The 27226-nt window shown below is 42.7% G+C and overlaps 1 protein-coding gene across 8 annotated transcripts; it reads right to left on the bottom strand.

The window, feature by feature from the left end:
- Nucleotides 1-296: 296 nt before the first annotated feature.
- Nucleotides 297-27004, bottom strand: DAB2 (DAB adaptor protein 2). Of its 8 annotated transcripts, none has more exons than XM_050913088.1 (15): nt 26868-27004; nt 14034-14153; nt 12738-12877; nt 11903-12001; nt 11454-11585; nt 9334-9417; nt 9062-9085; nt 8744-8791; nt 8500-8562; nt 6132-6767; nt 5137-5290; nt 3897-4535; nt 3389-3480; nt 2523-2590; nt 297-1808 (listed from the first exon to the last, which is right to left on the bottom strand). In XM_050913088.1, exons 2-14 carry the CDS (start codon nt 14125-14127, stop codon nt 2528-2530), a joined length of 2268 nt encoding a protein of 755 aa, XP_050769045.1. In that variant the 5' UTR covers nt 14128-14153; nt 26868-27004; the 3' UTR covers nt 297-1808; nt 2523-2527. The 8 variants fall into 8 exon arrangements, with proteins under 8 accessions (XP_050769045.1, XP_050769047.1, XP_050769046.1 ...); XM_050913090.1 differs by lacking the exon at nt 26868-27004 and adding an exon at nt 21334-21591; XM_050913089.1 differs by lacking the exon at nt 26868-27004 and adding an exon at nt 16076-16134.
- Nucleotides 27005-27226: the final 222 nt, after the last annotated feature.

Below are 27226 nucleotides of genomic sequence, written 5' to 3'. Positions count from 1 at the left end.
CTTCTGAATGCAATGCAATTTAAGTACCCAGCTTCCATGGTCCTGTAGAAGGGAGCAGGAAAGCATCTTTAGTGGCAGCAAACTCAGGCTGAGCAGCTAATGGGTCAAGCTTCTAGCGACAGTTTACTAAGTCAGCTGGGGATTTTATTTTTTACTGTGGGACAGCATTTGTTGAACAGGCCTGATGCAAGAAGCTACAGAAAGACTTAAGACCTTGCTATCAGACAGCTATAGTAAGAACCTGTGAGAAACAATTCTTAGCAGGCTCTGAACTCTTAGTGTCAACTAGATCACAAGATTGAGTTATGGAAGACAGAATCAACAGCCACACTGATGTTCATTTGCTATGAAGAATTGCTTCTCTTTAATGTCATTAAGTAACATCACTTGAGATACTACAGTTTTATATAACAGTGTAACATCCGTGAGTTTCTACATTTCCAGTTTGAGACAAATACTTAAATTCTTGGCTTTTTTTGCATTATAGAAAGTGCAGGAAAGGTTTATATACAATACTAATTTCATGACTGGCTGAATTGGGTACTAAGGCTGTATTCAAGTTGACTTTCTTAGCTCTCCAGTTCAGCAACTGCTTAGGCATTTGATTTAACAACACGATTTCAAGTTTATACTTAGTATTAACAGAAAAAACCTCTGCCACATCAGCCATCACCATTGGCCAAGAATTTAGCTGTTACAGTCAGTTATAACCAACTGATTTAAAGATCTGTTAGTAAAGAGGTTCTTCAGAAAAGGCACAGTTTTCAAGAGATTGAGGACTACCTCACATTAATGGCACAGAGGTGGTGCATCTGTTCACAAGGAATCTAGGCATGGAGTGAAGCCATGATTGTCTTTTTGCTTTCTAACATACTGGAAACATTGCACACTACACCATGTGACAACTCAAACTGAGCAACATCAGGGACATTCACTGAGATATACGCAAGAAGCCCATCTGCTTGTTCCATTTGTCTGCCAAATCACCTTAATAGAAAAGTAATCCTAGTAGATTTCCCTCCCTGAAAAAAGCCATATTAGCACCAAGACAACAGTTAGTGTCCATGACTACCTCAGTGTTCTGCCAGAAGAGTTTCAGCTTATCTGACCCTACAGTGTAGACCTCTAGTGCTTGGGACTCTAGCAGTTCTGTTACACACCCCACAGTTAGTCTTTATTATACATTTGTGGCAGAATGATACTTTTACCATTAGTTATAGACAAGTGTTGGATTTTCCCCCCACCCCGCTACCATACAGTTTACATCTTTGTGGCTCAGAGACCAAGTCATATGTCCAGTCACCAATTAGAACTGAGTAGTGTCCACTTTACAACTGGCTGCTGTTGTTATAACAGGCAACTGACCTAGTTGTTTAAGGGGTGGAGTTTTAGCTACTAATTCAGCTCCCTTATATGAAGGCAACACTTCTTCCCCAGGTACATTCAGTTCCTATATTTTAGGACAGTAAGTGCTACAGAAAGAGGAATTGTGGTGACCATGTTTACAAGACACATGACTTAGTGTTTCTAAGCTCTTCTGTGGAAGATTGCAAAGAACTAAAGTAAAGTAACATCCACCAATTTGAATTTGGGTCTCCAGCATGAGTCCAACTCTCCATTTGCTTTGCCCTGAATTATCATCTTCACAGCATGTTCTTTGAGGGTTCATGTTTCAATCCACCTGGACATGTTTTAGATTACAGACATCATGGAACGGCAGCAAGAGTGGCAGACAGCAAAGTGAAACATGTAGAAAAATCATGTTGAGAAGAGGTCCAGTTATTCCATTTGTCCTTTTCTGGTTATGCCTAGTATGATGAAAAGGACTTAGGGTTAGGATGGCTATAAGTTATAGTTTTGTTGCTTAAACTAGCTTAGAGCCACTGAGAGCAAAACTAAAGCAATAAATAGCAACACTTGTCTTCTGTTAGAAGCCAGACAGTATTTCAGGGAAAGACTTAGAGGTGTGGCAGAGGAATAGAATTGCTAGTTTGACAGTTCATGTTCTCTAGTCAATGGTATGAAAGTTTGAGTTACATTAGTTTCTAGCAACAAAAGCTCTCTTAACAGCCCTTACTCTGTTTTTACTCCAATTCACCCAGAGTACAAACCCACAATTATTTAGGGGATTAAACTTCAGAAAGCTGTATGGAGCACTGTGTGCTAACACTCTCCTAAAGAGATATCCAAAGGAATTTAGTCATCCCCTGAGTTTTGCAGCACATATTTACTCATTAACTTTCCTCAAGGAAAGGAAATCTAGATCCATTGTGGCCTTGAGACTTAAGTCCATGGAAGAATAAAATCTTTATTTCTAAGAAAGTGAAGCTGGCTAGGCTTAGCCAGAACGCAGCTATGTACAAGTCTGAGTAGAGGTACTGTAGCAGAAGTGTTCTTCTAGGGACTGTTTGCCATGCTTCAGAGGAGCTAAGCTAGTGTAGTTTTTAGCCAGCTCTTTACCAAAGGTTTTCTGAATCAATTTCAGAGAATGAAGTAGGTAGTCTTATTAGTGGAAGACTTACCTGATCTATGCAAATGGGTTGCCAAAAGGATCACCAAAAGGACCAGAAGGTGGTTTCTGAGATTCCTTCTAAGGAAAGAGAGATCATAGACTGTTAGTGGATTTCCAGGTTTCATCAGGTTTACTCTGCATGGCTGTATCAGCTAGTTCCTGTTCCAAACACCTCCTGGAAAGAATACTTCAGAGTCCCTGCTAAATACACATTAACTGTACTGCTTTAACAAGAGAAGAGGGCTCTGAAGCAGTGTTAGCAGTTATCCTAGTCTGAGGCAAGGTATCTTTCAGAAGAGCCATGTGTGCTTACTGAACACTCTTTGGAGCTAAGCCAGTGTAGTCACGATGAGATCTGTTTTAGCCAAATGCTGGATGTCTTAAGTCAGCATTCTGGAATTGATCCAGAGTTTCCACCAAGGGCTTCAAGTGCTGTGTCCCAAATGGAGTGATGTGGTTAAGTCACTTCCTCCCCTGGGGGTACTGAACATGGGAGCCTCTCATTTGTTCAGCAAGAGAGCTGGACAGTCCACACTGCTTGTCTGCTCCAGAGAAACATAAGTATATTCGAAGTGGAAGACTTCTGCAGCTACGTTATTTTAGTGTCTTTTGTAGAAGCTCCCAATACCAAAGAACTTCCTGCTAGGGCTTGCAGCTTGGGGAACTCATTACGGACCCAAGCCAAATGGAATCATACTGTTAGCCTTCTTGCAACAAATGCCCTCTGTTAGATTAAATATTAGCCTCAGACATGCAAGAAATTTTGTTCCATGGCCTCTAAAGCCAGAGCTCAAACACAGCCACCCCTGTTGTTAAGGAGAAAGAAAGGTTGGGGTTGGTTTTTTTTGTTTGTTTGTTTTTTTTTTTACTACTTACAGTTGAGGCACTGAAGAGGTCTGTTTTAGCTTGACTCTCAAACAGGCTATCAGCTGGCAGCACACTTTGTCGGGGAACAGGCTTTGGTGGTTCTAAGGAAGAGAGACATACAGCTATAATCACGTAACAGCTTTAACAAGTACTCAGCTCTGCCTGTATAGCAACACCAAAGCTCATCTAATTAGATACACAAAAACCACATGGAAGTTACTTTGAGTGACCTCACAATTTTATCTCCGGCTTGTCCCTCACTACACCAATGCTAGATGGGACTTCTAACACTGTACAGACCTAGTTTACCTCATTCTAGTCAAGTAGTTTAGGCACTAGGTGTCAGTGTTTGGCCACTGACATTGATCAATTCTGTAACATTATTAGGGGAGACAGCCCTTCAACCCTCTGAACCATTAAATCAAATTTTTAGTGCTATTAGAAAAGACTAGTGATCAGCCATCCCAATCCCTGCACAGCTGTCCAAGCAGAAGGAAAAAAAAAAAAAAGATTTTACCAGTCATTTTGGCAGACAGCTTGTTAGCTTCCATGTCATCATAATCTGTGTTATCTTGAGGAATGCCTACTTTACTACTAAAATAATTGCTGAAAGCTCCAGAAGCACCTGAAAGGCTTTGCTGCTCTCCTCTCCTTGCTGGTACTGCAGGTGGCTTTGTCAGCTGGAAGTCTTTGAACATTTCCTTGACATCCTTCATCTCTTTATCACCAAGGGGATCCAGAGCAATAAAAGCATCACTCTCTTTCTTGGATAGCTCCTTCTGAGGTGCAGTTCTAGGTGGTGGCTGAGGTGGGCTAGTTGTTGTTGACGACATAGAGGGCAGTACAGATGGCGTCTGAGCAGGTAGTGTTGAAGATGGGAACACACTACTCTGGAAGGGATTTACAGCACTGGATGGCTGCGGCCATGAATTAGATGGAACTTGTGCTGGCTGTGCCCAGAGACCAGAGGACTGAGGGGCTGCTGGACCAAAAGATGAAGGCTGGTTCCAGCTTGGCACTGCTTGAGTGCCAAAAGCAAGTGGTTGAGTAAATCCTGTAGGCTGAGCAGGCACCATCGACCCAGGAAAGACTGATGCAGCCTGAGTGAAGGCAGGTGTCTGTGCACTCCATGGTGATGAAGTTACTGGCAAGCCACCTGGGGGGAGATTGTTGTTACACAGCACTTCAGTGATCTGAAGACCTCAAGCAGGAGTGTATCAATTCCACTGAGGGTACCAGCAAAACATTTTTCATGTACTGTTTGCAAAAATCTGTGATTTACACTTAAAAATCAAGTCATTGGGGGGGAGGGGAGAAGGGGGTTAGCATTTTTTTTTTTTTTTTTTTACTTTGCTCCATTTCAATCCTGGAAGAACAGAATTGAGGTTGATATAACAGGAGGAACATACTTAGTCCTAGCACAGAAGTGACAGATGCATTTGCCATACAGTTACTTCTGTGTAAGTGATTATTAGGACTCTGCAGCAGTGTTACCCTAGCCTCCCAAGCTGTGCTTTGCTCACTTGAACCTTGTGTACCTGAAGCAGCAATCTGCTGCCAAAATTTAAGCAAAAAACCCTGTTCCAGTTAAGGATGCAGAGTTTAGGCCTCTATTCACAGAACTTAATAGTTTAGGGCAGACAGCATGTGGATTAAAGGGCATGGCACTACACATGAAGTAAAGGAAAACTAGAACCCCTGTTTTGGTATTAGCAGATATCTTAGACTGGAGCAAGACCTTCACTTTGTGAACTAACCTAGACCAGCCAATGGAGGTGCTGTGGTAGGACTTGTTTTGAAGATGTCCAGTGGACTCATTGGCACAGGTCCTGTTTGTGCCACTGAGGTCAAGCTAAGGCTCTCTGTAGTCGGCACAAAGAAGTCTGAGCTAAATAAGTCATTCGATGCAGTCTAGAAAGAAAAAAGCTTTGTGAGACGGCATGGCAGAACACATGCTAGCATGATCAAGACTCCCTAGTCCAGAGCTACAGCCTTTTATTTCAGCTACAGCAGAGCAGAGAGCTTTGATGTATCCTTTAGAGACCAAGAGTTTCAAGCTTCACCATTTTGTTCATGCCTACTGAGATGTATAGCATTAAGTATGTATAATATATAGTAGTCACAAGTCAACAGCAAAAGAATAAGACTTAAAGTGACCAAATTATTTGCTATCATCATGAGCTTCCCTCTGCCCCCCCACCCCTCTAAACATTCCTGCTCAGTCTGCAGTGACTCCTGCAGTTATGGCAAGGTCAGCAACAGAGTTTTGCATCATTTGAGTGCAAGACAAATGCAGCTGACCCACAGCCACCCTGGGTCTAGTCAGGCAAGTCATTGAGATTGCCCTCAGTACACAGGTACTGAGAAACTACATAGGTTTCTGTAAGCTATTACTAGTACCTCGTTGTTATGAAACCACAGGTTGATAGGCATACAGCTATCATAACAGGTTCTGACATTATATCAAGTGTCAATATACATAGCAGCATACTTACCAGACCTTTACAGAAGTATGGCAGCATTAAGGAAGAGAGTATATAATTTAGTGACCATAGCTACTATGAAGCATTCATGAATGTTAGAATGTACCATGGCTGCAGAGAGGTTAGAGTAAGCATGGCAGGTAGAAGAGAAGTAGATGTATTGTGAAGCTATTTAGCCAGTTACACAGTATGAAGAGAAAAGCTTCCTTCACCCAGCTTCTCTAAGTAAGAGCATGCATATCACCGTTAATTACTTGAACATTGTTCACCTTGACAGACCTCCTTCCTCTTCCTGGCTTGGTACTTTGTGGTGGTGGGCTAATTGTTATAGACTCATGTGACATAAGCTGGATATTGCTTTCAGAATCCAGCTTTACTCCATTCTGCAGAGATACTCCTTTGGAAGGACCTTCCACAAACAGGTTTGATGGGGCTTTAAGAAAGCCATTCTGTTCTCTGTCTGGTACCCCATTTGGAGTTCTTGCTGCAGGCGACTTACTCTCAAGTGGCCACTGGTTTGTTAGTGCTTCTTGTTTGCCAGTTCTATTAGAAATCTGGTCAAACTGTTTACCAAAGTAGTCAATATCACCATTTGAAGCACCATTACCCACCGATGTCAAGGTACTCAGACTTTCCTTCTTCTGATCAGCAGATTTTAGAGAATCAAATGAAGGCGGTGCAGATTGGTCTGGCTGTGCAAAAGGATCATCACTGAAAGGGTCTGGATTAGGTGTGGGAAAGAAGCTGAGATTGGTAGAGAAAGAACTCTCAGGCAAGAGGGGTGGCTTTGGCTTTGGTTGTGGAAGAGAGGTGGTGATGCCATTCAAGAAGAGATCCTCTTTTGTAAAAGTCTGTTTGGTCTCAATTTCAGAATTTAGATCCACTAACAGAATCTCTTTAGCTTCCTATTTGTTCAGAAAGAAAAATAAAAGTTAGTTTTATGTAGGACTTGCTGCACAGTACACAAGCTCAAGGAAACAGCTGCAAAAGGAGAGATCCTAGTATCCAATACATTATGCTAATAAGCATTCAATGTCACAGTGAAGTTGCACTAAAGCTTCATCTTCTAAGTCATTAAGGCAAGCACTGCTGGCTGTGGTCAAATCACAACTACTGAGTTCTAGTCCTTTGTTTTGACCAGTTGTGAAATCACACTGCCTTAGCGTGACTTCAAGTTGCAGTCCCAGCTTCAGAGTAAGACTGGAGAGCTATTTGGCGGTAGAAGATGTTAACATGCCATCTATCCACCAAGCAGGTAGTAGAAGGGTAAGACTTGGTCACTAGCTGGATTGACAGCACCAATTGTATCATGGCTGATGGCGGCTTACAGTGCCAGAATAAACCAGTAGGATTTTTGGGGTCACTGAGCTATGACAAGGTTTATGCACACTTTTGTGGAGTTAGGCCACGTCTTGAACTAGGGCTACTCATCTAGAATGGCCACAAGTCCACTCTGAGGGACTGACTTAAGGACTCAGTTGTCCATAAAATGAGCTTCAGCTTTAACGGTTTTTAGCAGAGTTTCTATAATAGCTGTCATAGCAGCAGAGGCATGTACTGCTAGTACATATTTTTAAGACATCTGATTAGAGAGGTGGGCCTGTGCAAACCTCCTGAAGTTCAACAAGGCCAAGTACAAGGTCCTGCACCTGAGTCAAGGCCATCCCAAACATGGATACAGGCTGGGCAATGAGTGGATTGAGAGCAGCCCTGTGGATAAGCACTTGGGGGTATTGGTGGATGCAAAACTGAATGTGAGCCGGCAATGTGTGCTCACAACCCAGAAAAGCCAATCGCATCCTGGGCTGCATCAAAAGAAGTGGGGCCAGCAGGTCGAGGGAGGTTATTCTCCTCTTCTACTCCACTCTGGTGAGACCCTACCTGGAGTACTGTGTCCAGCTCTGGGGCCCCCAGCATATATAAAAAAAAAAAAAAAAAAAAAAGGACATAGACCTGCTTGAGCAGGTCCAGGAGGGCCATGAAGATGATCAGGGGGCTGGAGCACCTCCCCTATGAGGACAGAGAGTTGGGGGTTGTTTAGCTTAAGAGAAGGCTCCAGGGAGACCTTATAGCAGCCTTCCAGTACTTAAAGGGGGCCTACAGGAAAGATGGGAGGAGACTCATTATCAAGGAATGTAGTGATAGGACAAGAGGTAATAGTTTTAAACTGAAAGATGGTAGATTTAGTTTAGATATTAGGAAGAAACTCTTTCCTGTGAGGGTGGTGAGACACTGGAACAGGTTGCCCAGAGAAGTTGTGGATGCCCCATCCCTGGAAGCATTCAAGGCCAGGCTGGATGAGGCTTTGAGGCAACCTGATCTAGTGGAAAGTATCCCTGCCCATGGCAGGGGGGTTGGAACTACATGATCTTTTAGGTTTCCAACCCAAACCCATTCTACGATTCTGTGACTAACAGTACAGGATTATCTCTGTCACACAGTCTCAAGTGAACTCTGCTGGATAAGAATGACATTAGCTACTCTAGTAAGTAAGCAGATACTATTATAGCCCTAAGACACTAGTACACTGATGATAGCTAGACAGATGTTTCAGTGAAACCAGGACTAACAAAGTGAAAACCGATCTTATTACTATGCAAAGCAATAGCCAAGACAGCTAAGCTAGATTCTACTTACTGTGGGACTGCTCATATCAGGAGGTGTTGACATATCCCCGAACAAGTCCATCTGGTCAACTCCCTTGAAGGCAGAAATATTGAAAGAATTGGTATCTGTTAGAGTTCTTGGAAGAGCAAGAATCAAGCATTATGCAGGTCTACTGTAAACACATCTATAAATATTGCATTTCCCACACAATGTGGGGACAATCAGTTATGAACTCCTTAATGGCATCAGCATAAAGTTCTAGAATTTAACCTACCAGTTTCATTTTGTCAGCTTGATCAGCAGGTAGTGCTTCGCTTCCATTCTGTAATAGATGGATAACAGTGTCAGCAATAATTGGAATATCAAAGCTTGACTTAAACAAGGGACTTGCAGGCTTCAGAGCAAGTGATGGAAAGAGAAGTATGAGGGAGATCACTACTCTCTATTAGTTCTGTAGGCCCCTTTTACTCCCATTTCAGTGTAATTGGGCATCTGACATTGCCTCCATAATGCTGACAGTGTAAAGAATGTCAAAGCTCATTATGTTGCAGCAGCATACCTAATCAAGTGAGGCTGAGTTGGAGTGACTTACCTCAGTCTGTCTTGTTTTTTCGCTCTAAAGAAGAAGAGAAGGCTTTTAGTACCTAGACATCATGTAGAATATCCAAAGCCTCTGTCTCGGGAGAGCTTACGAGATCTAGGAGGTAATTAAACTGCTGGTACAACTACCTACCCATAGCTTCAAGTGATCCTGGATTTAGACAGACCTCAGTGTCAAGTCTTACAAGAGCCCAAAAGCCAAGCCAAAGCTGAAGCAAGCTTTATTTCTGTGCAGACTAACACAGTTTCTATTATTTTACTCACCTTTTTCTTGTAATCTTCTTCCTTCTTCTTCATATTATATATTAGTTGGAAGAGGTCCTTAAGATCAACAACTAGAGGCTCAACCTGAAAAAGAATGTAGCTTTTAGGCCATGTACTACTTCTCCCTCGACTTCTACCGAAGCAAGCTGTGCAGCAAGCCAAACTTTCCTTAGTGGTGCAACAGTAAGGTTGAGAGAACAGGAAAAGCAAGAATTTAAAAGGACTGTTTAGTCTCCATAAAGAGAGCTTATGCAGAATCCAAGGGTGATGGGGCACAACCAGCTTAGAACTGTGTTAACTCCACAGGGAAAGTGGCTGTATTTGTGCTAAGCCTGCTATATTTTTGCTAAAAAGCTTGTAGCGCAAGATTCTGTAAGTGCATGGCAAGTCCTAGTCATATTTCCTCAAAAGTGCAAAGTTTATCCAAGCTCTCTGGTAGTCTCATGAGAGGAAAAACATTTTGCATCCATCTGTTTTCTACCGACTCTAACACTGAACCTGGAGAAAGCTTCTATAGCTAATACTATATTTATTTTAAACAGGATGCAAAGAGTAAATCAGCAAGGCAAGCATAAGGTAAGATTATCATCACCTCAAATGCACAAAGCAGACACCAGCTTTAAGTGGTATCTGCATCAGGATGAAAATTTAGCGTGAATTAGAGGCACTGCATTCCCTGCACACCCATTAACAGGAATGTTTTGAGTGGTTGCTGAGATGGTGGCAGGTTCAGCTATATTGATTTGGAACTTTAGCTTGAGGCGTATAGCAGCTGTATCAGTGTCTAGAGTAGGACAAGTCCCCCCTGTTCAGCCACTACCTTTGGCTCAAGCGGAGAATCTGTTGAACAGATCTCACTGTATACATCTGAGCATCATCCTCTCCTAATCAAGGGTTTTAGACCTGCAACTGCAGGAAAAGCCATTTCAAGAGTGATCAACTTTGACAAACAGTACAGCTGCAGCAGTCTAGAGCTGCAGAAGTCCTTACTTCTCAGCTAGACAAGTTTGTGTTAAAAACAACTAGCAGCAAGTCAAGAGCTGTCTACAGCTTGTCTAAGCTTATAGGCTGGCAAGCAGCACCCCATGGTGAAAAGCTCTGAGAGAACAGACACCACCCCAGAGCACACAGAAGGCTTTTGTACTTAATCTACAATTCCAGTGAAGCCAATACAACACACAGCTCTGATAAACTAATAAAACAGGCTTAGGAGAGGGTGTTACAGCTGTTACTAAAGTAGTAACATTTTCCAACAAGGAGCGCCTCAGTCCCACCTGTAGTGGGTCTGAAGCTGCCAACAGCTTCTCCAGGAGGGCAGGTAGGGATGCGTATGAAGAAATTACTAGCTTTGAAGTCTTGGCTCATCAAGTTGTTATAGTGTCTATTATAAAGACATTATAATGACAAGCTAACAAATGATAAATATCTAACTTAAGTTCAGGTCATTTAGGAGGCTGCATAATACTCAGCAGTAATTCCAAGTAGCTTGTTTCCAATACTGCTTATGTACAGATTCTCTTCAGAGAGACAAAGCCTGCGTACAGGATTTCTGTGTGTGGGAAACCTATCACAGAAGGATCAGAATCCCTCCCAGAAGTAACTTTAGGAGGACTAGACCTACCATTCACTGGCCTTAGAAACACTATTGCAATTGAGTAAGTCTGTTTTCACTGCTGTATAAGACAAAGCATCATGAGACATAGACTAGTAGAGTTCTAATGTCATTCCTGTTAATTCTGAGTGAAGCTCTGGCTATTTGACTCAAGAATTAGCATTCTTACTGACAGTGAAGACACCACTGTACAGGAAAGCCCATGATAATGGCTCTGTTAATCTCACTAATGACTGCCATGGTGCATGGACATGTTAAGCAAGGTTAATCAGAGTAAGCAAGGCTACTTGAGTGTTTTTATTCTGGACTACAGAGAAGCTGAACAAGATAAAAGCCATTGGTGATACAGTCAATTCCTACTGCCCTCCTCTAGAAGAGTCTATCCATCTGTGCTGGTATTCCCCTATACCTCATAGGGCTACCAGCAAAACACAACACCCTTATCACATGTTAAGCGTTTACACAATAGCATTACTCATAGCAAGGGAAAAAGGTGTCTGATCCATACCTGTTGTGCTGTTTTTATGGCAAAAAATTGGTGCTGGCCTTCTCCTCCACATATATAACCAAAGGCACGATTGTCTGTTACATCCCGAGCAATAAAGGAGATTTTGTTTACTGGATGCTCATGCTCTATGACCTAGAATTGGGAAAAAAAAATAACTATTGGTTTAAATTGCTGGAGACATAATATCTGCTATTCTCTGTAGTTAGAATGAGTGAGACTGTTAGAAGGCTTCAGTTCAAGACTCAGATTTATCAGCCTTTGACTAACCACAATAGGATGTATCTATCTTTCTGGCAGGAGGCTTCAGCATTACAACCCATTTCACAAGCCAATTTTTATATGTGGAAGGGGGGCATGATGCCATTAAGGAATCTAGTTCAGATTGGTCTAAACTTCCAAGCGCCTCTCTTGCTTTAAGACTCACATTAAGAGAATAAGTCATATCTTACCCCAGTTTTCTCATCTATTATCTTGATACCAGAGAGGGAGATGTTCACCCAGATCTTCTGTTTGTGTTGACCCTGGGAACGGGCTGCCACTGCCATTCCCTAAAGAGGATGAATATCAAAGTATTGATGAGACTTCTGTTAGATGGAGCTTTAACTTGTTTCCTTACATTCCTCATGAGCCCATGGCTGTGACAGTACTAGTGCTAATCTAGTTATTCCTATACAACTGTACCATTAGAGCAGCATCTCTCTTGCAACATATGCCTGACTAGGTTTGAAGTGGTACCTCAGAACTAGATTGTGTTTTCTCTGTAAATGTTTTGGAGCTTTAAAACTTGTCTTAGTTCACAAAACTGCTGCAGGAGCAGCATCTTTACCAGCTTTCCTGGCCTGATTGAAGCTATGTGAGTGTTCTGCACTGCAGAATTGATCATCTTTGTTGCTGCAGGGTCTCATTTATTCTTTGGCTTATCTGTATCTCTTGGTGCCACTATTGCTACAGGATGCCAGCTTGTGCTTTGAGGTCAGCGTTAAATTGCACAGAGTTCCCCCCTCCTCATCCAAAACCCACGCTCGCTATTTGTGATCAAGTTCATACTATTAGCATCCATACTGGATGCCTACAAGAGGCTCAAAGGAGCATTCCCAAGCTATTAGAGAAACATTGTCCTTTGAGCAAGGGGTTACAGCTTTAGAAGTAACATCCATCTAGGATGATGCTGTTATTACTCTGTTACTATTGACCTGTATTTGAAGTTGTGCCAAAGTGACCATTTGATCTGCTTTCTGCAGGCTACCCAGAAGTCGCTCCTTAAATGCCAACTCAAGCCCTTACCTTCAGCTTCATCATTGAATCCTGACTCATTTTGTCTCCTCTTGCCTCTGGGACATCATCAATGCCAATCAGTTTAGCTTTGTATCTTACACCATCACCTTTGAATCTAGCCAAGAGAGATTCATCTGTCTTTTCTGGCCCTGGAGACAGAGAAAAGGGTTGGTTGGGGTTTTTTTTGCGTTGGGTTTTTTTTTTGAGAGAGAGCAAGAAATGCCTATGTTGTGGTTTTGAGATTTAAAAAAAACAAAAAAACATGTAAGTACATACTAAAACTGTCTCGAGTGTAGCTGACTAACAACCCTTAGTCCTTCCAGTACTGTGTGCACTGCAAGATAGTTACTCCTTTAAGGTCACAGTGCTCTTGCAGAATCTGGCCTCAGTTCGAAGAGTAGAGCCCAGTGCTTAATATTTGGGGACTTCAGAATGATTGTTTGCCACATAAAAGACAAAAATATTTGTAGGCAACAGCCAAATAGATATAAGTGCTAAGCAAAAACCCCAATCAGAAGTGGTACTTCCCATGGCCATACAGGATGTTCAATGAGCCTTTCAGATGTTAGCCCCTAGTTCTGGTGTAGTGAGATCTCTTCTTGGTGTGCAAGAATCTCCTAGTTCCTGTGCTAGAACTTTTTATCAGCACCATCATTTCTACAACAAGTCCTGGTATCCCCATCCCTGTAATCACTTGGGATTTTAGCTAATTTACTATTTCTGCTGTTCCCACTGCTTCTCAGAACTGCTTGTTTTTCTTCTCTGCATGCTCAACATACTCCAAGTATGTACCTAGATATGTATTTCTGTATGAGGTAATTATAGTTACATGACCTAATCTATCAAAAAAATCTATTATCTGATCTACAATAATTCTCATGAGTTTTCTAGCTTCTCTGGACTAGAATCTGTATCTGTGCCCAGCACATCACTCCCTCTCTGGAGGGACGGGAGGAAGTGAGTTCAGGTTCAGACTGACAGCTACCTGGATGGTACTCTGTCTGGTCACCTCCTCAGGAGGCTTTTGCTTCTCTGGGCTTTTGGTGACTTGTCAGGCTCAGCAAATGAGTCATTTAACAAGTGGAACTGAGAGTTTTAGAACTTAAAGCTAGAAAAAAACCTTTCAAGCTAAAAGCCTACCTTCTGGTTAGATTTATTTTACTAGTTTATTTACTCACTCTTCCAGTCAGCCTGAAATCTCGTAGTTATTTTAACTATGCCGTGAGAGTGATCTTAGTTTTAGGCAAGTGCAAAAGATTGAGGACACTGACTCTAAGAGGTGTTCAAGAGGTAAGCATTTCTTACCTTTCTTTTTTTCCTTCTTTGAAGGTTGTGCTTTTGGTGGAGCCTGTTGCTCAGGCTGGCTGTTGATAGTAGTAGTTTCAGCTTCAGTAGACATGATGAGATGGTGGTCAGCTATGCTTGCTGCAGTTTTAAAAAAATCCAAATAACAATCAGTAGGCAGACATAATATTTTACGTTGAAGAAGAAATATTATTATTAGACCTCTTATTCCAGTTTTGTTCTGCTGAACACTGAAGCCCACTAATGCCTGAAAGTTTTAGTAGTGATCATATAGGTAGTCTGACTGTCTATTCATCTCGAGCTACAGAAAGCATGAAGTTATGGCCACTAGGTGATGAACCCTCACCTCAGTAATACCTAATAAGTATATCACACTGACCTACATCCACAGGCTGTACTTCCATCACCCTGTTTTAATCTCTCAGTCTTTAGCTTTTTACCCTTTAAAGCTATTTATAGAACCTCAGATATTTTGCTCTATTCTCCTTCAGCACTGCCAGCTGCATCTCTCTAGTAGGATAGGAGAGAATGCAAGAAACATTTGCTAGGATCTGTTCCAAACACCCATGAAGATGACACCAGAACACCCAAAAGAAGCCACTAGATCTTATTCGTGTTTCTATAACTAGCAGAAGTCTGAGGTTATACCACCCAACAGGTAAAAGCAAGTAAATTCCTTAGGATGCAGACAGACTGTTCCAGGAAAAAACCCACAACAAAACAGAACCCAAACCCAAAAACCCACACCCTTGTCTTAACAGTAATCAAATAACCTTAGGTTTTTCAAAAAACACCCCTGCAAGTTAACAGAAACTATGGACCAGTATGACTTAACTCTATGCCATGAGACCCTTTTGCCTCTGAGATACAAGATACATTAAAAAATCTGCAGTCACCATGTTTTGTTCCTACACAGCTGAAGCATTGATTCACACTTACCAAGCAGAGGGACTCATATTGTCTTTATAGAGTTCTGAAGATCATCTGTACCCAGCCAGAAAGAACTGGACATTCACGTCCACTGCAGAAAATGTTCTATGAATCTTCTGTCTGGGGTATTGCAGTGGCTTCAGTTAGTCCCTTGAATTTTAGGGTGATAAATGAAGCCGAGACTGTTTAGATGATTAAGTAGCTGGGCTACCTTCTACTAATAATTTCCCCTATATCCAGGCAAGCAGCCACAGACCAAGCCACCCCTTTTATCCAGCACACCATTTGAGACATACTATGTACCGAGATACAAGTGCTGAAGCATTGCATATGCTCTAGCATTAGAAGCTTGTAATTCTCAATAGCCTATTCCTCATTTGCCTTAGTTACAGCTAGTGCTTTATCCATTACTTGGAAGTTACTTTCAGGGTTTTGCTCTCACTCCTGCCTTCCCCTCTTCCCTCAATTCACTACTAAGTCAATAGCTACAGACTGACTCATCCAGCTTGCCACTAACAGAGTAATGGATGTCAATGCTTAACTGATTCTCAACCTAGGAAGAACACAAATTCCTAGGTCTTCAAGAGAGAATTTCACCCTGAAGGCCTCCATTTCTATTTAGCCAGGAGGGAGGCCTTTAGGAAACTAGTTGTTAATATAAGCAAAGTTAAATCTAGCTGCTTACCAGATGGTTTGTGAATTCCATTTAGCATTGCTCAAGTAAATCAGAGATAAAAGTGCTCACACAGGAAAGATCTCTGGCAGCTATACCTGTTCTCCTCTGTAAGCAACGTACCTGGGCACATCTAGGGAACATCTGATGCAAAGGAACAAAGGTGTCGCTGTGAAAATTTCAAGTGGTTCTGAGTAGAAATAGATGTTAGAGGAAGTGTTGATATAGCAAACCATGGTTATTTAGGAAATGTTATCACTGGAAGAGTGGCTTCTATGCCCATTCTGACAAAGGAGCAAGGAGGAAACTATTATAGTGAACAGGGATTTTGCAGGATACTTGCACCAGTGCTAAAAAGGAGCATGCCCATTGAAAACCACACATTAAGCAGGTAAAAATGAAGCCAAGTGAATTCTACTCTAAAACTAGACTAGCTTGCCTGATGGTATAGTTTTGGGTGGAGATAGTCTTCAGACTTCAGCAGAATGAGCTTCTTCCTAGATTTATCAAGTCCTTCAGAAAGAGAGGAAGGAAAGACTGAGTTAAGGTTGAATCATTAGTTAACCATCCACCCCCATCTGGAAGGTTACTGTTTAGATAACAGAATGAAAAGCCCTGGAGAAGAACAGAGCTAAGACATGCTCTCTAGGAGCTGAGCCATAGCTTTAGGACATTCTGCCCAGCTCCATGCTGGAAAGAAGAAATAACAACCTTGAGGCACTGAGTTCTGCCTGTCAGTGATCCTGCTTCCCCAATTTAATTGGTAGAACTACATCCAGCTCTGGTGTTTTACAACCACATTAAGTATCTCTCTGAAGTAAAGTTAAGAGGCAATAACAAGTAAATAACCTAGAGAGGAGCAAATATGCACAAGCAAGACCTTATTTTGGCAACTGTAAAGTGGTAGAAATCCAGATGGGCAGTTGCTATCTTTAAACTCTAATCATCCCTCCATTACTGCCATCTGCCTCCATCCTATGGAAGCCAGACCACTTATTTGCATAGAGCCAGACAGCACAAAACCCCAAGGTGGAGGAAGATGGGCAGGGATACATACAAGTCTGGCTGAACCCTTGCAAATACCCCATCTTACTGTGGAGAAGCTCATTCTCAGTGTTAGCAATGCAATTTGAGAAGGTTAGTGAGGGCTTTCTGGCCAGTTTACAGGACATACTCTCCTATCTCAGGTCTGGCACAGCTCATCTCACCTGGTGAGATTTCACAGTACATGACAGTTATTTATCATACCTTTGGAGAACTCAGTGTCTTTGAGAATCATATCTCTGGAGCAAGAGAATTAGCAAAACTAAGAATGCAAGGATAGACAAAGGCTGCCTTAATACACATTCATATTTTAAATAACTACTTCTTCACATCTTAGTTAAGCCACAAGACTAGCACAAAATTGCCTCAGGCTTTCTCTTAAAATTTCAGTGGGGTGGGGAGCAACATTATGTAGCTTGAGCTAGCAGTAATCTAGTCTGCTTGCAGTATAAGAGTCTCAGCCACAACTAAATTTGGATTCTATGCTTTAGACCCAAGTTAAAGCTGTGCAAGGTCTTTGTCACACTTAAGTTTGGCTTATCTTAACGGAAAGTGCTGGTGTGCTCTACATGCAAGTAGCTAAAATGAAGTTAAAATCTTCTGTTTGTAGTTCTTGCTTGGAGGCTTCCTTTCACAGTACTCAGTCCCTTAGTATTTCCTTACTCAGACTGCAGAAGTAAGGCAACAAGAGACTAAGTGTCTTCTATTACACTTGAATTCTGAGTTCACCTGAAAAGAACCAGCCATCTGTATGACAGGGTTAGAGATGCATGTGCTTTTACGCAAGGACAGTCATGCCTTCAGTTATACTGGCATAGTGGAGAACAAGATCATTCCCACAGCAACTATGTCAGCAGACTGTTAAGTGATGCCTTTTCAATCTTCTCCATGTAGATAAGTCTGTTGCTGTCACCACAGCTTAATTACTTGCTATGCAATTGTGTGGCCCATTTTAACTACTATGCTAAATGCACTATTTCAAAAGTCAGACTGCAGATTTGTGGATGTTGCTACCCTGGGAGAAGTGCCCCAAACTCTTGCCTGTATCAGTAGATACACACCACATTTTGCTCACCCACTTTTCAAATTACTCCAGAAAGGGCTTGTTAAAAGACCACTAATAGTATCTTCCTCCTTTCCTATAGGGACTATCCTGTGAAGAGCGACTACTGATCATTCCTTAGGGAAAGGCCGTTTCAGGCCCTCAACACATAGGCCTTGAAGTATGAGCTGTTACCTACTGTCTCAAGTCAGGCAACTCTCCATTCAAGCATTGTACTTAATTTCCACACATCTACCCCCAAAGTCAGTCTTAAAACTTTGAGCATATCGTGCTCTCGGTATCTTCTCTGAACTCCCTACGAGGAGAACTGTTGGTAGTGACAAGTCATCCTTGAAATACCTGTTTCTTAGCAAGATTTGAAGCACATGTCAAACAATTTTGTTGAGCAACATTTAGTTTCCCTTAAGAGATGCTTTCACAATTATCCCTTATTTGAGCAAGGGGTGGCAACATTGTAGCTACCCTTAATGATTATATTTTTGTCCTGTGCACAGGGGATGGAGAATCTTCATTATGGCTGTAGTCTGTCATGGGATTTAAAGACTGGACAATAATCCCCACCCAACTGACAGGCTTTTTCCCCTCAGACAAAGATAATTGCCTCGATGTTGATGAAAGCTTGTCTGAGAAGAGGTTAGGAACACTGAAAAAGTCAGAGGCAAGGCAGATAAACTAAACATCTGCTCAGCAGTCTAATACTTCGTCCTTTTCACAGCCTGTGCTCCTTCTTTGTCCCTTGACACTGCAAGTACATGCTTCAGCTTAAAGAGTTATTGCATGTAAATATTAACCTCAAATTAGAATCTGAGAGGCCAGGAGAGGACAAGAGAAGCTTTTACTGCCAAGGGCAATATAGCCTGTTAGGATGAAGTAGTAACCGGAAGCACAGCAATAGTTCAAGTGCTGAACATGCTTCCAAGGCACATTGTTCCCTCCCCAACACCTTCTTGAAGAGTTAGTCAAGTTCATCTGGTTAGAAGGTTGTATCAGGACCTGCACAATGTATCCTTAGAAATATCTCTAGCCATCAAGTTCTTGACAGAAGAGCTGTTTTCAGAAGGCTGGTAAACAAGCTATCCACTTGAGTGAATTCAAGACTTCAGTTTTGCAGGCTGAGGAAATAGAAGAAAGGCTAAACAACAATACATACAATGACTAGCAAGAGTCAAAGTTGTAAAGCCAGATACATTTACTAATAATGGACTACCCTGACTAGCAGCATTCTACCCACATGAGAAGTATAATAGTGGATTTGCATGGGCCCCTGTATAACTGACTTACATTTGCATCTAACAAACCCCTATGTGCATAACTATCACATTTTCTGCCTAGTTCCTGCTGCAATGGTAGTGCCACAAGCAGCCATGAGAAGCACTAGACATGCATTCATAAATCAGAAACATGAATGTGCTATTCAGACTTTTGCCTTCATCCTGAGAGGTCAAATAAAATATCATCTTAATGTTTTGTTTCATTTCTAGAACACCCATTGCTCTAGCATCTGACAGTGTCTACGAGTTCAAGTTGAATAAACCTTCTGTAACATGACACAATTACTATGATTTAGATGGAAAATTCCATCTGCTTGTTCTGATGAAAGCACTACCACTAGTTTGTTTCCTCTATTAAAACAATCAAATTAGTCTGTTAGGAACTAGCATAGCCTGTGACTAATATACATGAAAGATACTAGCCTTACCTAGAGGTAGGTTATACCTGATATGTATTGTTCACACTTACACATAACAAGTACCTGCTTGAAGACAAGTGGTGGAGGAGAGTTCATAGACAGCTTGCAAACTGTTCTGCTCCAGTTTATGCCATGTCTGGAATGCAAGAGCAGCATCACTTGCCAGAAAGATGACTGAATACAGGCTCTTATACTGCTAAGTCTAACCCAAGCCCCTGTGGTTAGTCTTGTAACAGAGACAACTGAAAAGAATGTTGACCTACCTTGCCTGGCAAGTGAAGCTATCTGTCATTCTCACAATCAGTAAGGTCTAGATTAGCAGTGCCCCCACCACTTAGTTTCTCCTGTGATTCCTTGATAGCAGGGAAACCAAGACCAGTGTTTTCAGCCTAAGTTCAAAAAGCCTGTTTAGCTGGCATGTTTAGGCCTTAGTTAGAAACATGATTTGTGATCAAGAGATTGTTTGCTTGGTATCATGGCCTCAGTTAAGCCAGGCACTTGGCCTGTTGGCCAGAACATTTCTAGATTAACAGGATTTTACTTTAGGGAACTTTTCATGCAACTTGCTCTAAGCCCTGTTTGATGTTCTGTTCTCTCACCTAAGAGACGGATCAATACTTTGCTGATGTATTAAGGCAGCCTTATGCCAAGGGCTTCCTCTGCTAACAGGAATACCCTTTTCAAATAAGCTACAACTGTACTTACATATTGCAGGATAAAGGCAGCTGGACTATGTGCTGTATCATACACAATCAGTAATGAGAAACAGGGAAGGGTGACATTCACCTAGTTAGTGTGATAGAAGTGTGGTAATGGACGTATCAGGGAATACCTCCTTCATGCTGCTCCCATTCCCCAGTACCAACTGCAAAGTAGATAAAGATCTTAGTACTTTAATTAGTCATGTCAGCTACAGATGTTGGCATGTACCATTGCTGGTGCAGGATCATGCCTGTGAAACTACCCAGACATCTTACCATTTCAGTCAGTTTGCCAGCTGCTATTTCATCAGTTGAACAGAACAGTCTGTTCTCATCATATCAGTGCATCAGTGTCCTCTGAGCAGTTTGAATTCCTATGTTCTTGCTAAAAACCAAAATAAGTTCCTGAAAGTGTTTTCTGCACACTTGAATCACTGCAGTCACAGCCAAGTGGACATCACTAAGTTAGCAGCTGGAACTGAACAGGTCACTCAGTTCAAGTGGTGCAATTGGACTGGTACTTTTTGCCATTGTACTATGCTTTTGAGCACATAATTTCTGATGACATAATTAGTTACTTCTCAACCCAGCTCCCACGGTAGCGCTATTTTGGATTTTTCTTCCACTTGTCATGGGAATACAGCTGTTGCAGGAATATTAGAACAGAGGGCTCAGGAGAAGTCATGACCAGTTTAAACAAGCTGTACCTGACTAACAACTTGGAATGATATAAATTAGCAAGTATTGCCCTCTGCTTACTTTAAAGGAAGAAAGTGAAATGCTTTTCATGAGCTAGTGCTATCCGGTTCCCTGAAGACTTAATCTCAAGCTGAAGGGAACTAGCACTGTCATAGTCTGTTTGATAGAGTTATTCTTCAGCCAGGAACTTCAGTGTCCAAAGGTAGTGTCCAGACACCTAGCTAGTCCATCTCAAATTATGAGTTGTTCCAGGAATAACACAGCATCTTGCAACAAGTCTTGGTAGCAGCCTTTCCAATCTCTGGTCAGCATTTAGCATTCCAACCTATTAGTTCATTTCTTAGATTAAGAAACCCCTTCACTCTTAGTACCAGCAATACCAGCACCTGAACTCCAGATTCTTCTTTTAGAGAGAAATCTATAGATATCCCAGTGTGCTCCTTCTTGGTAGAGAGCTATTCAGTTGGTAACACAGGGTTATTATTAGATTATATACTTACATTATCCACACGAAGTTTCTTCCTATCAGTCTTTCAGAAAGACAGCATGCTTTGCAGCATACTAAGGGGCCGCTCCTCTATACCACTCTCTCCAGTTTCCAGTGCTGAAGCCTCATAAATCAGTGGCTCCTGAGACAGAGTTCAGTTGTCTGTTCTAGCTATTGCTCAGGAAAGCATCACCTGGCTACTCACAGGATGAGGAATCTCAGGCCATGTGCCTGCAGTGCATACCACAGCATCTTCTGTCAATACTACTTGTTGAGACTCACTGGATATACCAAACAACCTGGAAGCAAAGCAGTTGTTAATCAAGGCAGCTAGCGTTTACTCAGATGCAAACTAGTTTGAACTAGACAACAGCTCAAACACTTCATTTCCAACTGTACTCCTAAATCCCTCCTGCCTAGAAGGACTGTTTCTGATCTTCTTGCTAGTTAGTATAGTAAAGGACTCTTGCCAATAACCATGCTTTTCACCCCCTTCCTCAGAGCAGGAACTTGACACATATTGAAGCTGTTATCATAGGTTATTTCAGCTGCATGCTGTTAACTGTCCAGTGCTGGCAGAGTTATCCTTCTTTGCAGTTTGGGTGTGTGCAAGCTGTACTGAGAGAGATTGCATATGTTCTGTATAGCCTATGCTGAACTGTAAGTGTTCTCTACCTGTTCACAAATGTATCTGTATGAGCAACCGGATTTTGCTGTATTATTCTTACATTTACCCAATCTAAAACCATGTAGTCATGGCCACAGTGTCAAGTACTGCAGTTTGCTTACCCAGCCTGATGACCCCATGAGCAGCCAAAAATCTGTCCTTAAAAAATTCATTTCAGCAGTATTTGAAGAACCTTCCACCTAGCCCCCAGCTACTGTGCCTCTCATTACATAAACTCCTGTAGCAGTCATTGTCACAGGAGTCACTCCATACTGTCTCTTGTAACAGATGCAAGTTACATTCATGACGTGTTATTAGAAGACTGATGAAAGTTCTGTTTGTACCTTATGAGGGCAGGCTCTTCTACAGCAGTTTCAGTTCTCAGTTAGGTATTATTAAGTATACTGCTCAATACAAGGGTTACTCTTGCCTTCAAGATTAGTCATTACCAAGGGCCCCAGCTCTCCCTTGTATATGCAGCAAGAAAGGCAATGAGTAATTAAACAAGACAAATCTAAAAAGGTGGTACAGAAAGATCTATACCAGAGGTAAAAAAGGATTAGCCAAGATTTTCAGAGCTCCACTGCAGCTTCTTCAGTAGCTGTCCTACTAAACAGCTAGTCAAGTTTCACAGATGACTATTCTGCAGTAAGTTTCCCTATTGGTAGTTGTAGTTACACATATTTGTGATATACATTAGAGGAAGCTTACATTATTGCTCCTAAATCCAGACTCTAAAGTAATCCTGACCAGGCTCTCTAATTTTCCATCTCTATGATGGTCTTGATATCATATTATGAGGATGCCCCCATCCATCAGAAGTATGGAAGGACAAGTGTCAGCCTTCCATCCTGTTCTAGATTTTACCCTCCATCAGCCAGGCTAGCAGCTGTTGGCAGATAGATCTGCCATTTAAGCTACTAGAAGACTAGTTCTCACTCATATAGTGACCTTTGTGCCCTCCCTTAAAGCACAAATTACCCCGTTCTGAGAGAGCACCCCAGATGTCTGTAAGGTAGAAACATAGGTTGCAATATTAACATTACATCCTTAGTGTTCCCAACTTGTCTTGTCCCTTCCTAGGAAGAAAGGCTCATCCATAGGCATTTTAGCCATAAGGCAAGTGTATGAGAGTTCTCATAGGAGGAGACTTGCTGTTGTGTGACACATCAGCATTAAGAGTTGAGTACACTTTGCTGGAGGAACTAGTTCCTAGTTGATATTGTCATGAAGCCTCCTGACTGTCAAGGTAAAGGTCTATTATCCTGTCTCTTAGACCTACTTGTTCTGTTCAAGAGATAATCCTCATCAAGTATTTCACCTCTCATCTTATTGCTTAAGGATGCAACATGAACTGACAAAGCAGCAGGAGATTCAGCTCCAAGGCCAATAGTCTGTCCTTAACTGGCCCTGTAATGTCTGAGCTTTGAGATTTAAGGTGACATGCACCAGCTATGAAGCTTTATTAGAAGCTTTTAAAAAAAATTGAAAAATCCCACAGATAGTTGGGAGTAAAGGTGTGCAGGGCATTCCAGCTGAGACACTTCATCCTCAAGCACTCCACAGCATATGCAAGGCACACCCTTTCAGAAGAGAGGAAACTGGAATGGTCTATGCCCCCATCAACCAGGGCTGACAAGGGTTAGATGGGAGAAGATGCTTTGTTCAGCACTCAGCTGCCCAGCTTGTATAAACAAGCTAATCCTGTTGAAACTGGTACCTCTTGTTTATTGACTAGGCCTGCCACTATGCTTCATCCAGCTTCTTTATAACCCTGAGACCCTTGAACCCAGATACAGCCTCAAAATCAGGTTTCTAAAGTCAGTTTGTTTTGTCAGTTATGGTACTTACACACCTTATTCTATTTGATCCTTCTAACACAACCCCAAGTTGTATTTCTGTGGAGTCCATGCTGAGGTAGGAGTAGTGGCTTATGCTTGGTTGTGTTTCACAGCAAAAGCTCATTAAGACCTCTTAGCATTCTCCCTCCCCAGGAGGCAGGGTCTTGATTCTACTAATAATACCTTAGTCCACATGTAAGATACAGGTTTTTCTCCAAAATCCTTGCAGATTACAAGTTACCTTCATGCTATCTCTTCATCATTTCTTTTGACAGAAACTAGCCAGCAAGCAGGATTTGCACCATCAGTACTGTTTCGAGAACAAGCTGGCTTTCTCTGGAAGTGGAATTTATTGCTTCATTGTCCAAGCAAATTCATGCTTCTGTAGTGCTCTCATATTGCTAGCCTTGCTGAATAAAGTCCACAAACATTCCCAAGAACTGGGTTAACCCAGCATATCACACAAATGTCCTAGCAGTGTAAAGTTCACCAGGGAGAAGAGCATCAATAGGAGAGAAAAATCTGTAGGTTTGGCAACAATCTTCAATGACTACAGCATATTATGCACTTTCATTTACTTCATATCTCAAGCTACAGTTTTTATCCTAAACATCTTGTCCAGACACTAGCCCTCGATTCCCCCTTCCTTTACACTAAGTGCATTTACTTACTTTCCCACAGAGACAAAAATCTAAGAGCTCTTTTTGCCACCCTTTGCATGTATTGTATTCACCTGTTTAGAGTGCTTCTCTCCATATCTGCTTGTGACATAAAGGCCTTAAGCAAGAAGTATATCCATAGCAGCTACTGGCCTCCAGTGTCTGATAATATGGTTATGCAGGCACTTTGACAAGCAATACTCTTCTCAATGAGAAAGTGGGTTGTGTACTGCAGATGTAAAGAGATACTTAGAAACATAGCAGAAGGCACATGTTAGAATGGATAACTATCTCTACCTTTGCAAAAGGAAACTGATGCCAGATTTTTGGCATTTGGCCCATCCTTCCAACTGACAGTGCTGAGCACAGCCTCTGGTGCTCAGCCAATAGCTTTGTTTGAAGTAAGAGCACAAGAGATGAGAAGTGTCATAAGTCACAGGACTATCAGAGTAGTGCTCATCATTCTCCCAGTCTCCTGTCTACAGTGACAAGCACACAAGACCCTGTTAGATTCCCCTCAGCAGAACCATCTCTTAATTTAAGACTTGGAGCACCTGGCATTCACTCCACTTTACCCTGAGCCTTCCAATACTCCAAGTCATGAGGTTTGCTAGTTAAGCTTCTGTTCTGATGGTTCACCTGACATTCATTTAGCACTCACATCCTCCTTACCATTTCTGGCACTTGGTTCTCCTCCTCCAAATGCAAACTCTAGTGAGTTACTATTAATAGACATTTTTGCTTTAGACATGGACACATCCTCAGACCATTCAGAGAATTTCGGAAAACTGATTATCCATCAAGAACCATTGTGTTGGATACAACTGCAGTGATTCTTTGAACAGACATGGTGGATGACTCCCTCAAACAATCCCCTTCTCAGCTGAAAAGATTTTCTTTGGCTTCTGATTCACCTCTCCAATTAGCCACCTACTGCCTCACCCACCTCCTGGAAGGCCCTAATGGAAGCTGATCTGAAGACCTGCCAGCACTGTAACTGCCTAACAGATCACTATCAGACACAGGGACATATTTTCAATTTACCAGTGGCTGGTAAGTCTTCACAGCCAGCTAGAATACATAGCTCCATAATTAGTTTTCTCTAATTGAATCCACATCTCTATTTTGCCTATCTACACAGGTGTTCCCATCCCTAAGCATACTTAAGCCAATTCCTTAGCATACAATGGGCTAATCTAAGCCTATATGCTCTCAGATTTGGTCCATTTTGGGCAGCCTTGTTTATGGAAGTTACAGAAGACTTCTGAAGCAAAAATGTAGCATTTTAAGGCAAACTACCTTCATTAAGAGAAGATTAAAACAATTCCTCCCCCCCCAAAAAAAAAAAATCAAGTTAATCCTACCTTACCAGTGGATTTGCATGCTTCCCTAGTAAGGGCTCAAGTAACCAGCCTCAGCTTATCTGAGGGGTAGAAGCTCTGCTACAGAGAAGTCCAGCTGTATTAGCAACACCTGCCTTCATCTTACTCTTCAGAGCACAGGCACAACCCCAACGTAAGTGTCATCATATGATGATCATTAGACTTTAAGTCTCATCTGCTGAGAAGTCAGTTTCTCTGACGAGGTAGAAGACTCATTCCAGTTAATCTTGGACATCTTTAACTATACTTATTTACCACAGACAGAAGTAGCATCCTGAGATTCACCAGCAGACAGAGGGGTGCCCAGCAAGGATGCTCCATCCAAAAACAAAATAAAACCCCACCCCTGCTTCACAGCATCCTAACCCTTTGCTCCTCTGCTACTAGACAGATTCTTTCATATCAGTTATCTATGTGAAATTTAGCGTTTATATACTTCCCCCCCCCCTTAATTCCCTCTTTCCACACATAAAAACGAAAATGCACATTCATTTTGCTTTGCGCTCAAGCTTCCTCAGCGCGCCTGCCCTGCCAGAGCCCGGAGCAGGACGCAGGCGGCTTCCACCCCGTCTCAGCCGGGACACGCTCCCCGCAGCCCGGCTCGGGCAGCGCCGAGCTCCCTCCACCGCCCCCGCGGCGCGGCCGAGACCCCTCTGCGGGGCCGGGGCCGCCCCAAGCGCTGCCGGCGCCTGGCCAGCACCGCGACCTCGCCGGCTTTCGGCGGCCAAGCGCAGCCCCACCCGCGCCTTTTGCCCACGGCTACGGGGAGATGCGAGCAGCCGAGTCAGTCGGAGCGCCGGCCCGGCCCGGCCGCGGCTGCAACACCCTCCGCCCGGCGCCCCGTCTTTGTTAGCCCCCACCACCCGCCGCAGCCTCACCGCAGGCACCGACTGTCACGTCCTCGGGGGGAAAAAAAAAAGCCCCCCCTTCCCCCGCTGACAGCCTCTTCCCCCCCGTAGGCTTTGCAGGAGCCGAGCGCCGCTCGCAAAGCTACTTACAGGCTAGATCCGTGCCGCTCCGTGCATGATCCGACGACTGCAGCGGGTAGCCTGGCTGGGACCGGGGGCCCGGTTAAATATTCAGTTGTACTCTCGCCTTCAGATTAGTTAGCCACTCACAGCGAGAGATATGGTTTTAATCAGATGCTGGCAGCTGAGGAGTACCCAGGAATGTGCTATGATGTTTTTGCTGCTTGGTCTTGGCTACTCCCCCTCAACGTGTCTGCGCTCACAAGCTTAACCCCTTGCGAGCCGCCGCTTCGGCCCCTGCTGCGGGTGGGGGGGAGCTGGGGCCCGGGACAGCCCCCTCCCAGGAGGTGGTCGGAGCCCCACGGAGGACACGCCGGGAGGGGAGTGGG

This window comes from Gymnogyps californianus, chromosome Z (genome assembly GCF_018139145.2).
Source record: "Gymnogyps californianus isolate 813 chromosome Z, ASM1813914v2, whole genome shotgun sequence".
NCBI classification, from domain to species: Eukaryota; Metazoa; Chordata; class Aves; order Accipitriformes; family Cathartidae; genus Gymnogyps; species Gymnogyps californianus.
This window is presented reverse-complemented; position numbering and strand designations above follow the sequence as displayed.

Coding starts and splice junctions, on each gene's coding strand:
- DAB2 (XM_050913088.1), bottom strand. CDS start 14,127: ATGTCTACTGAAGCTGAAACTACTACTATCAACAGCCAGCCTGAGCAA. Junction 8,792..9,061: donor AAAAAACAAGACAGACTGAG/GTAAGTCACTCC, acceptor CATCTATTACAG/AATGGAAGCGAAGCACTACC. Junction 6,768..8,499: donor CTGATATGAGCAGTCCCACA/GTAAGTAGAATC, acceptor CTGAACAAATAG/GAAGCTAAAGAGATTCTGTT.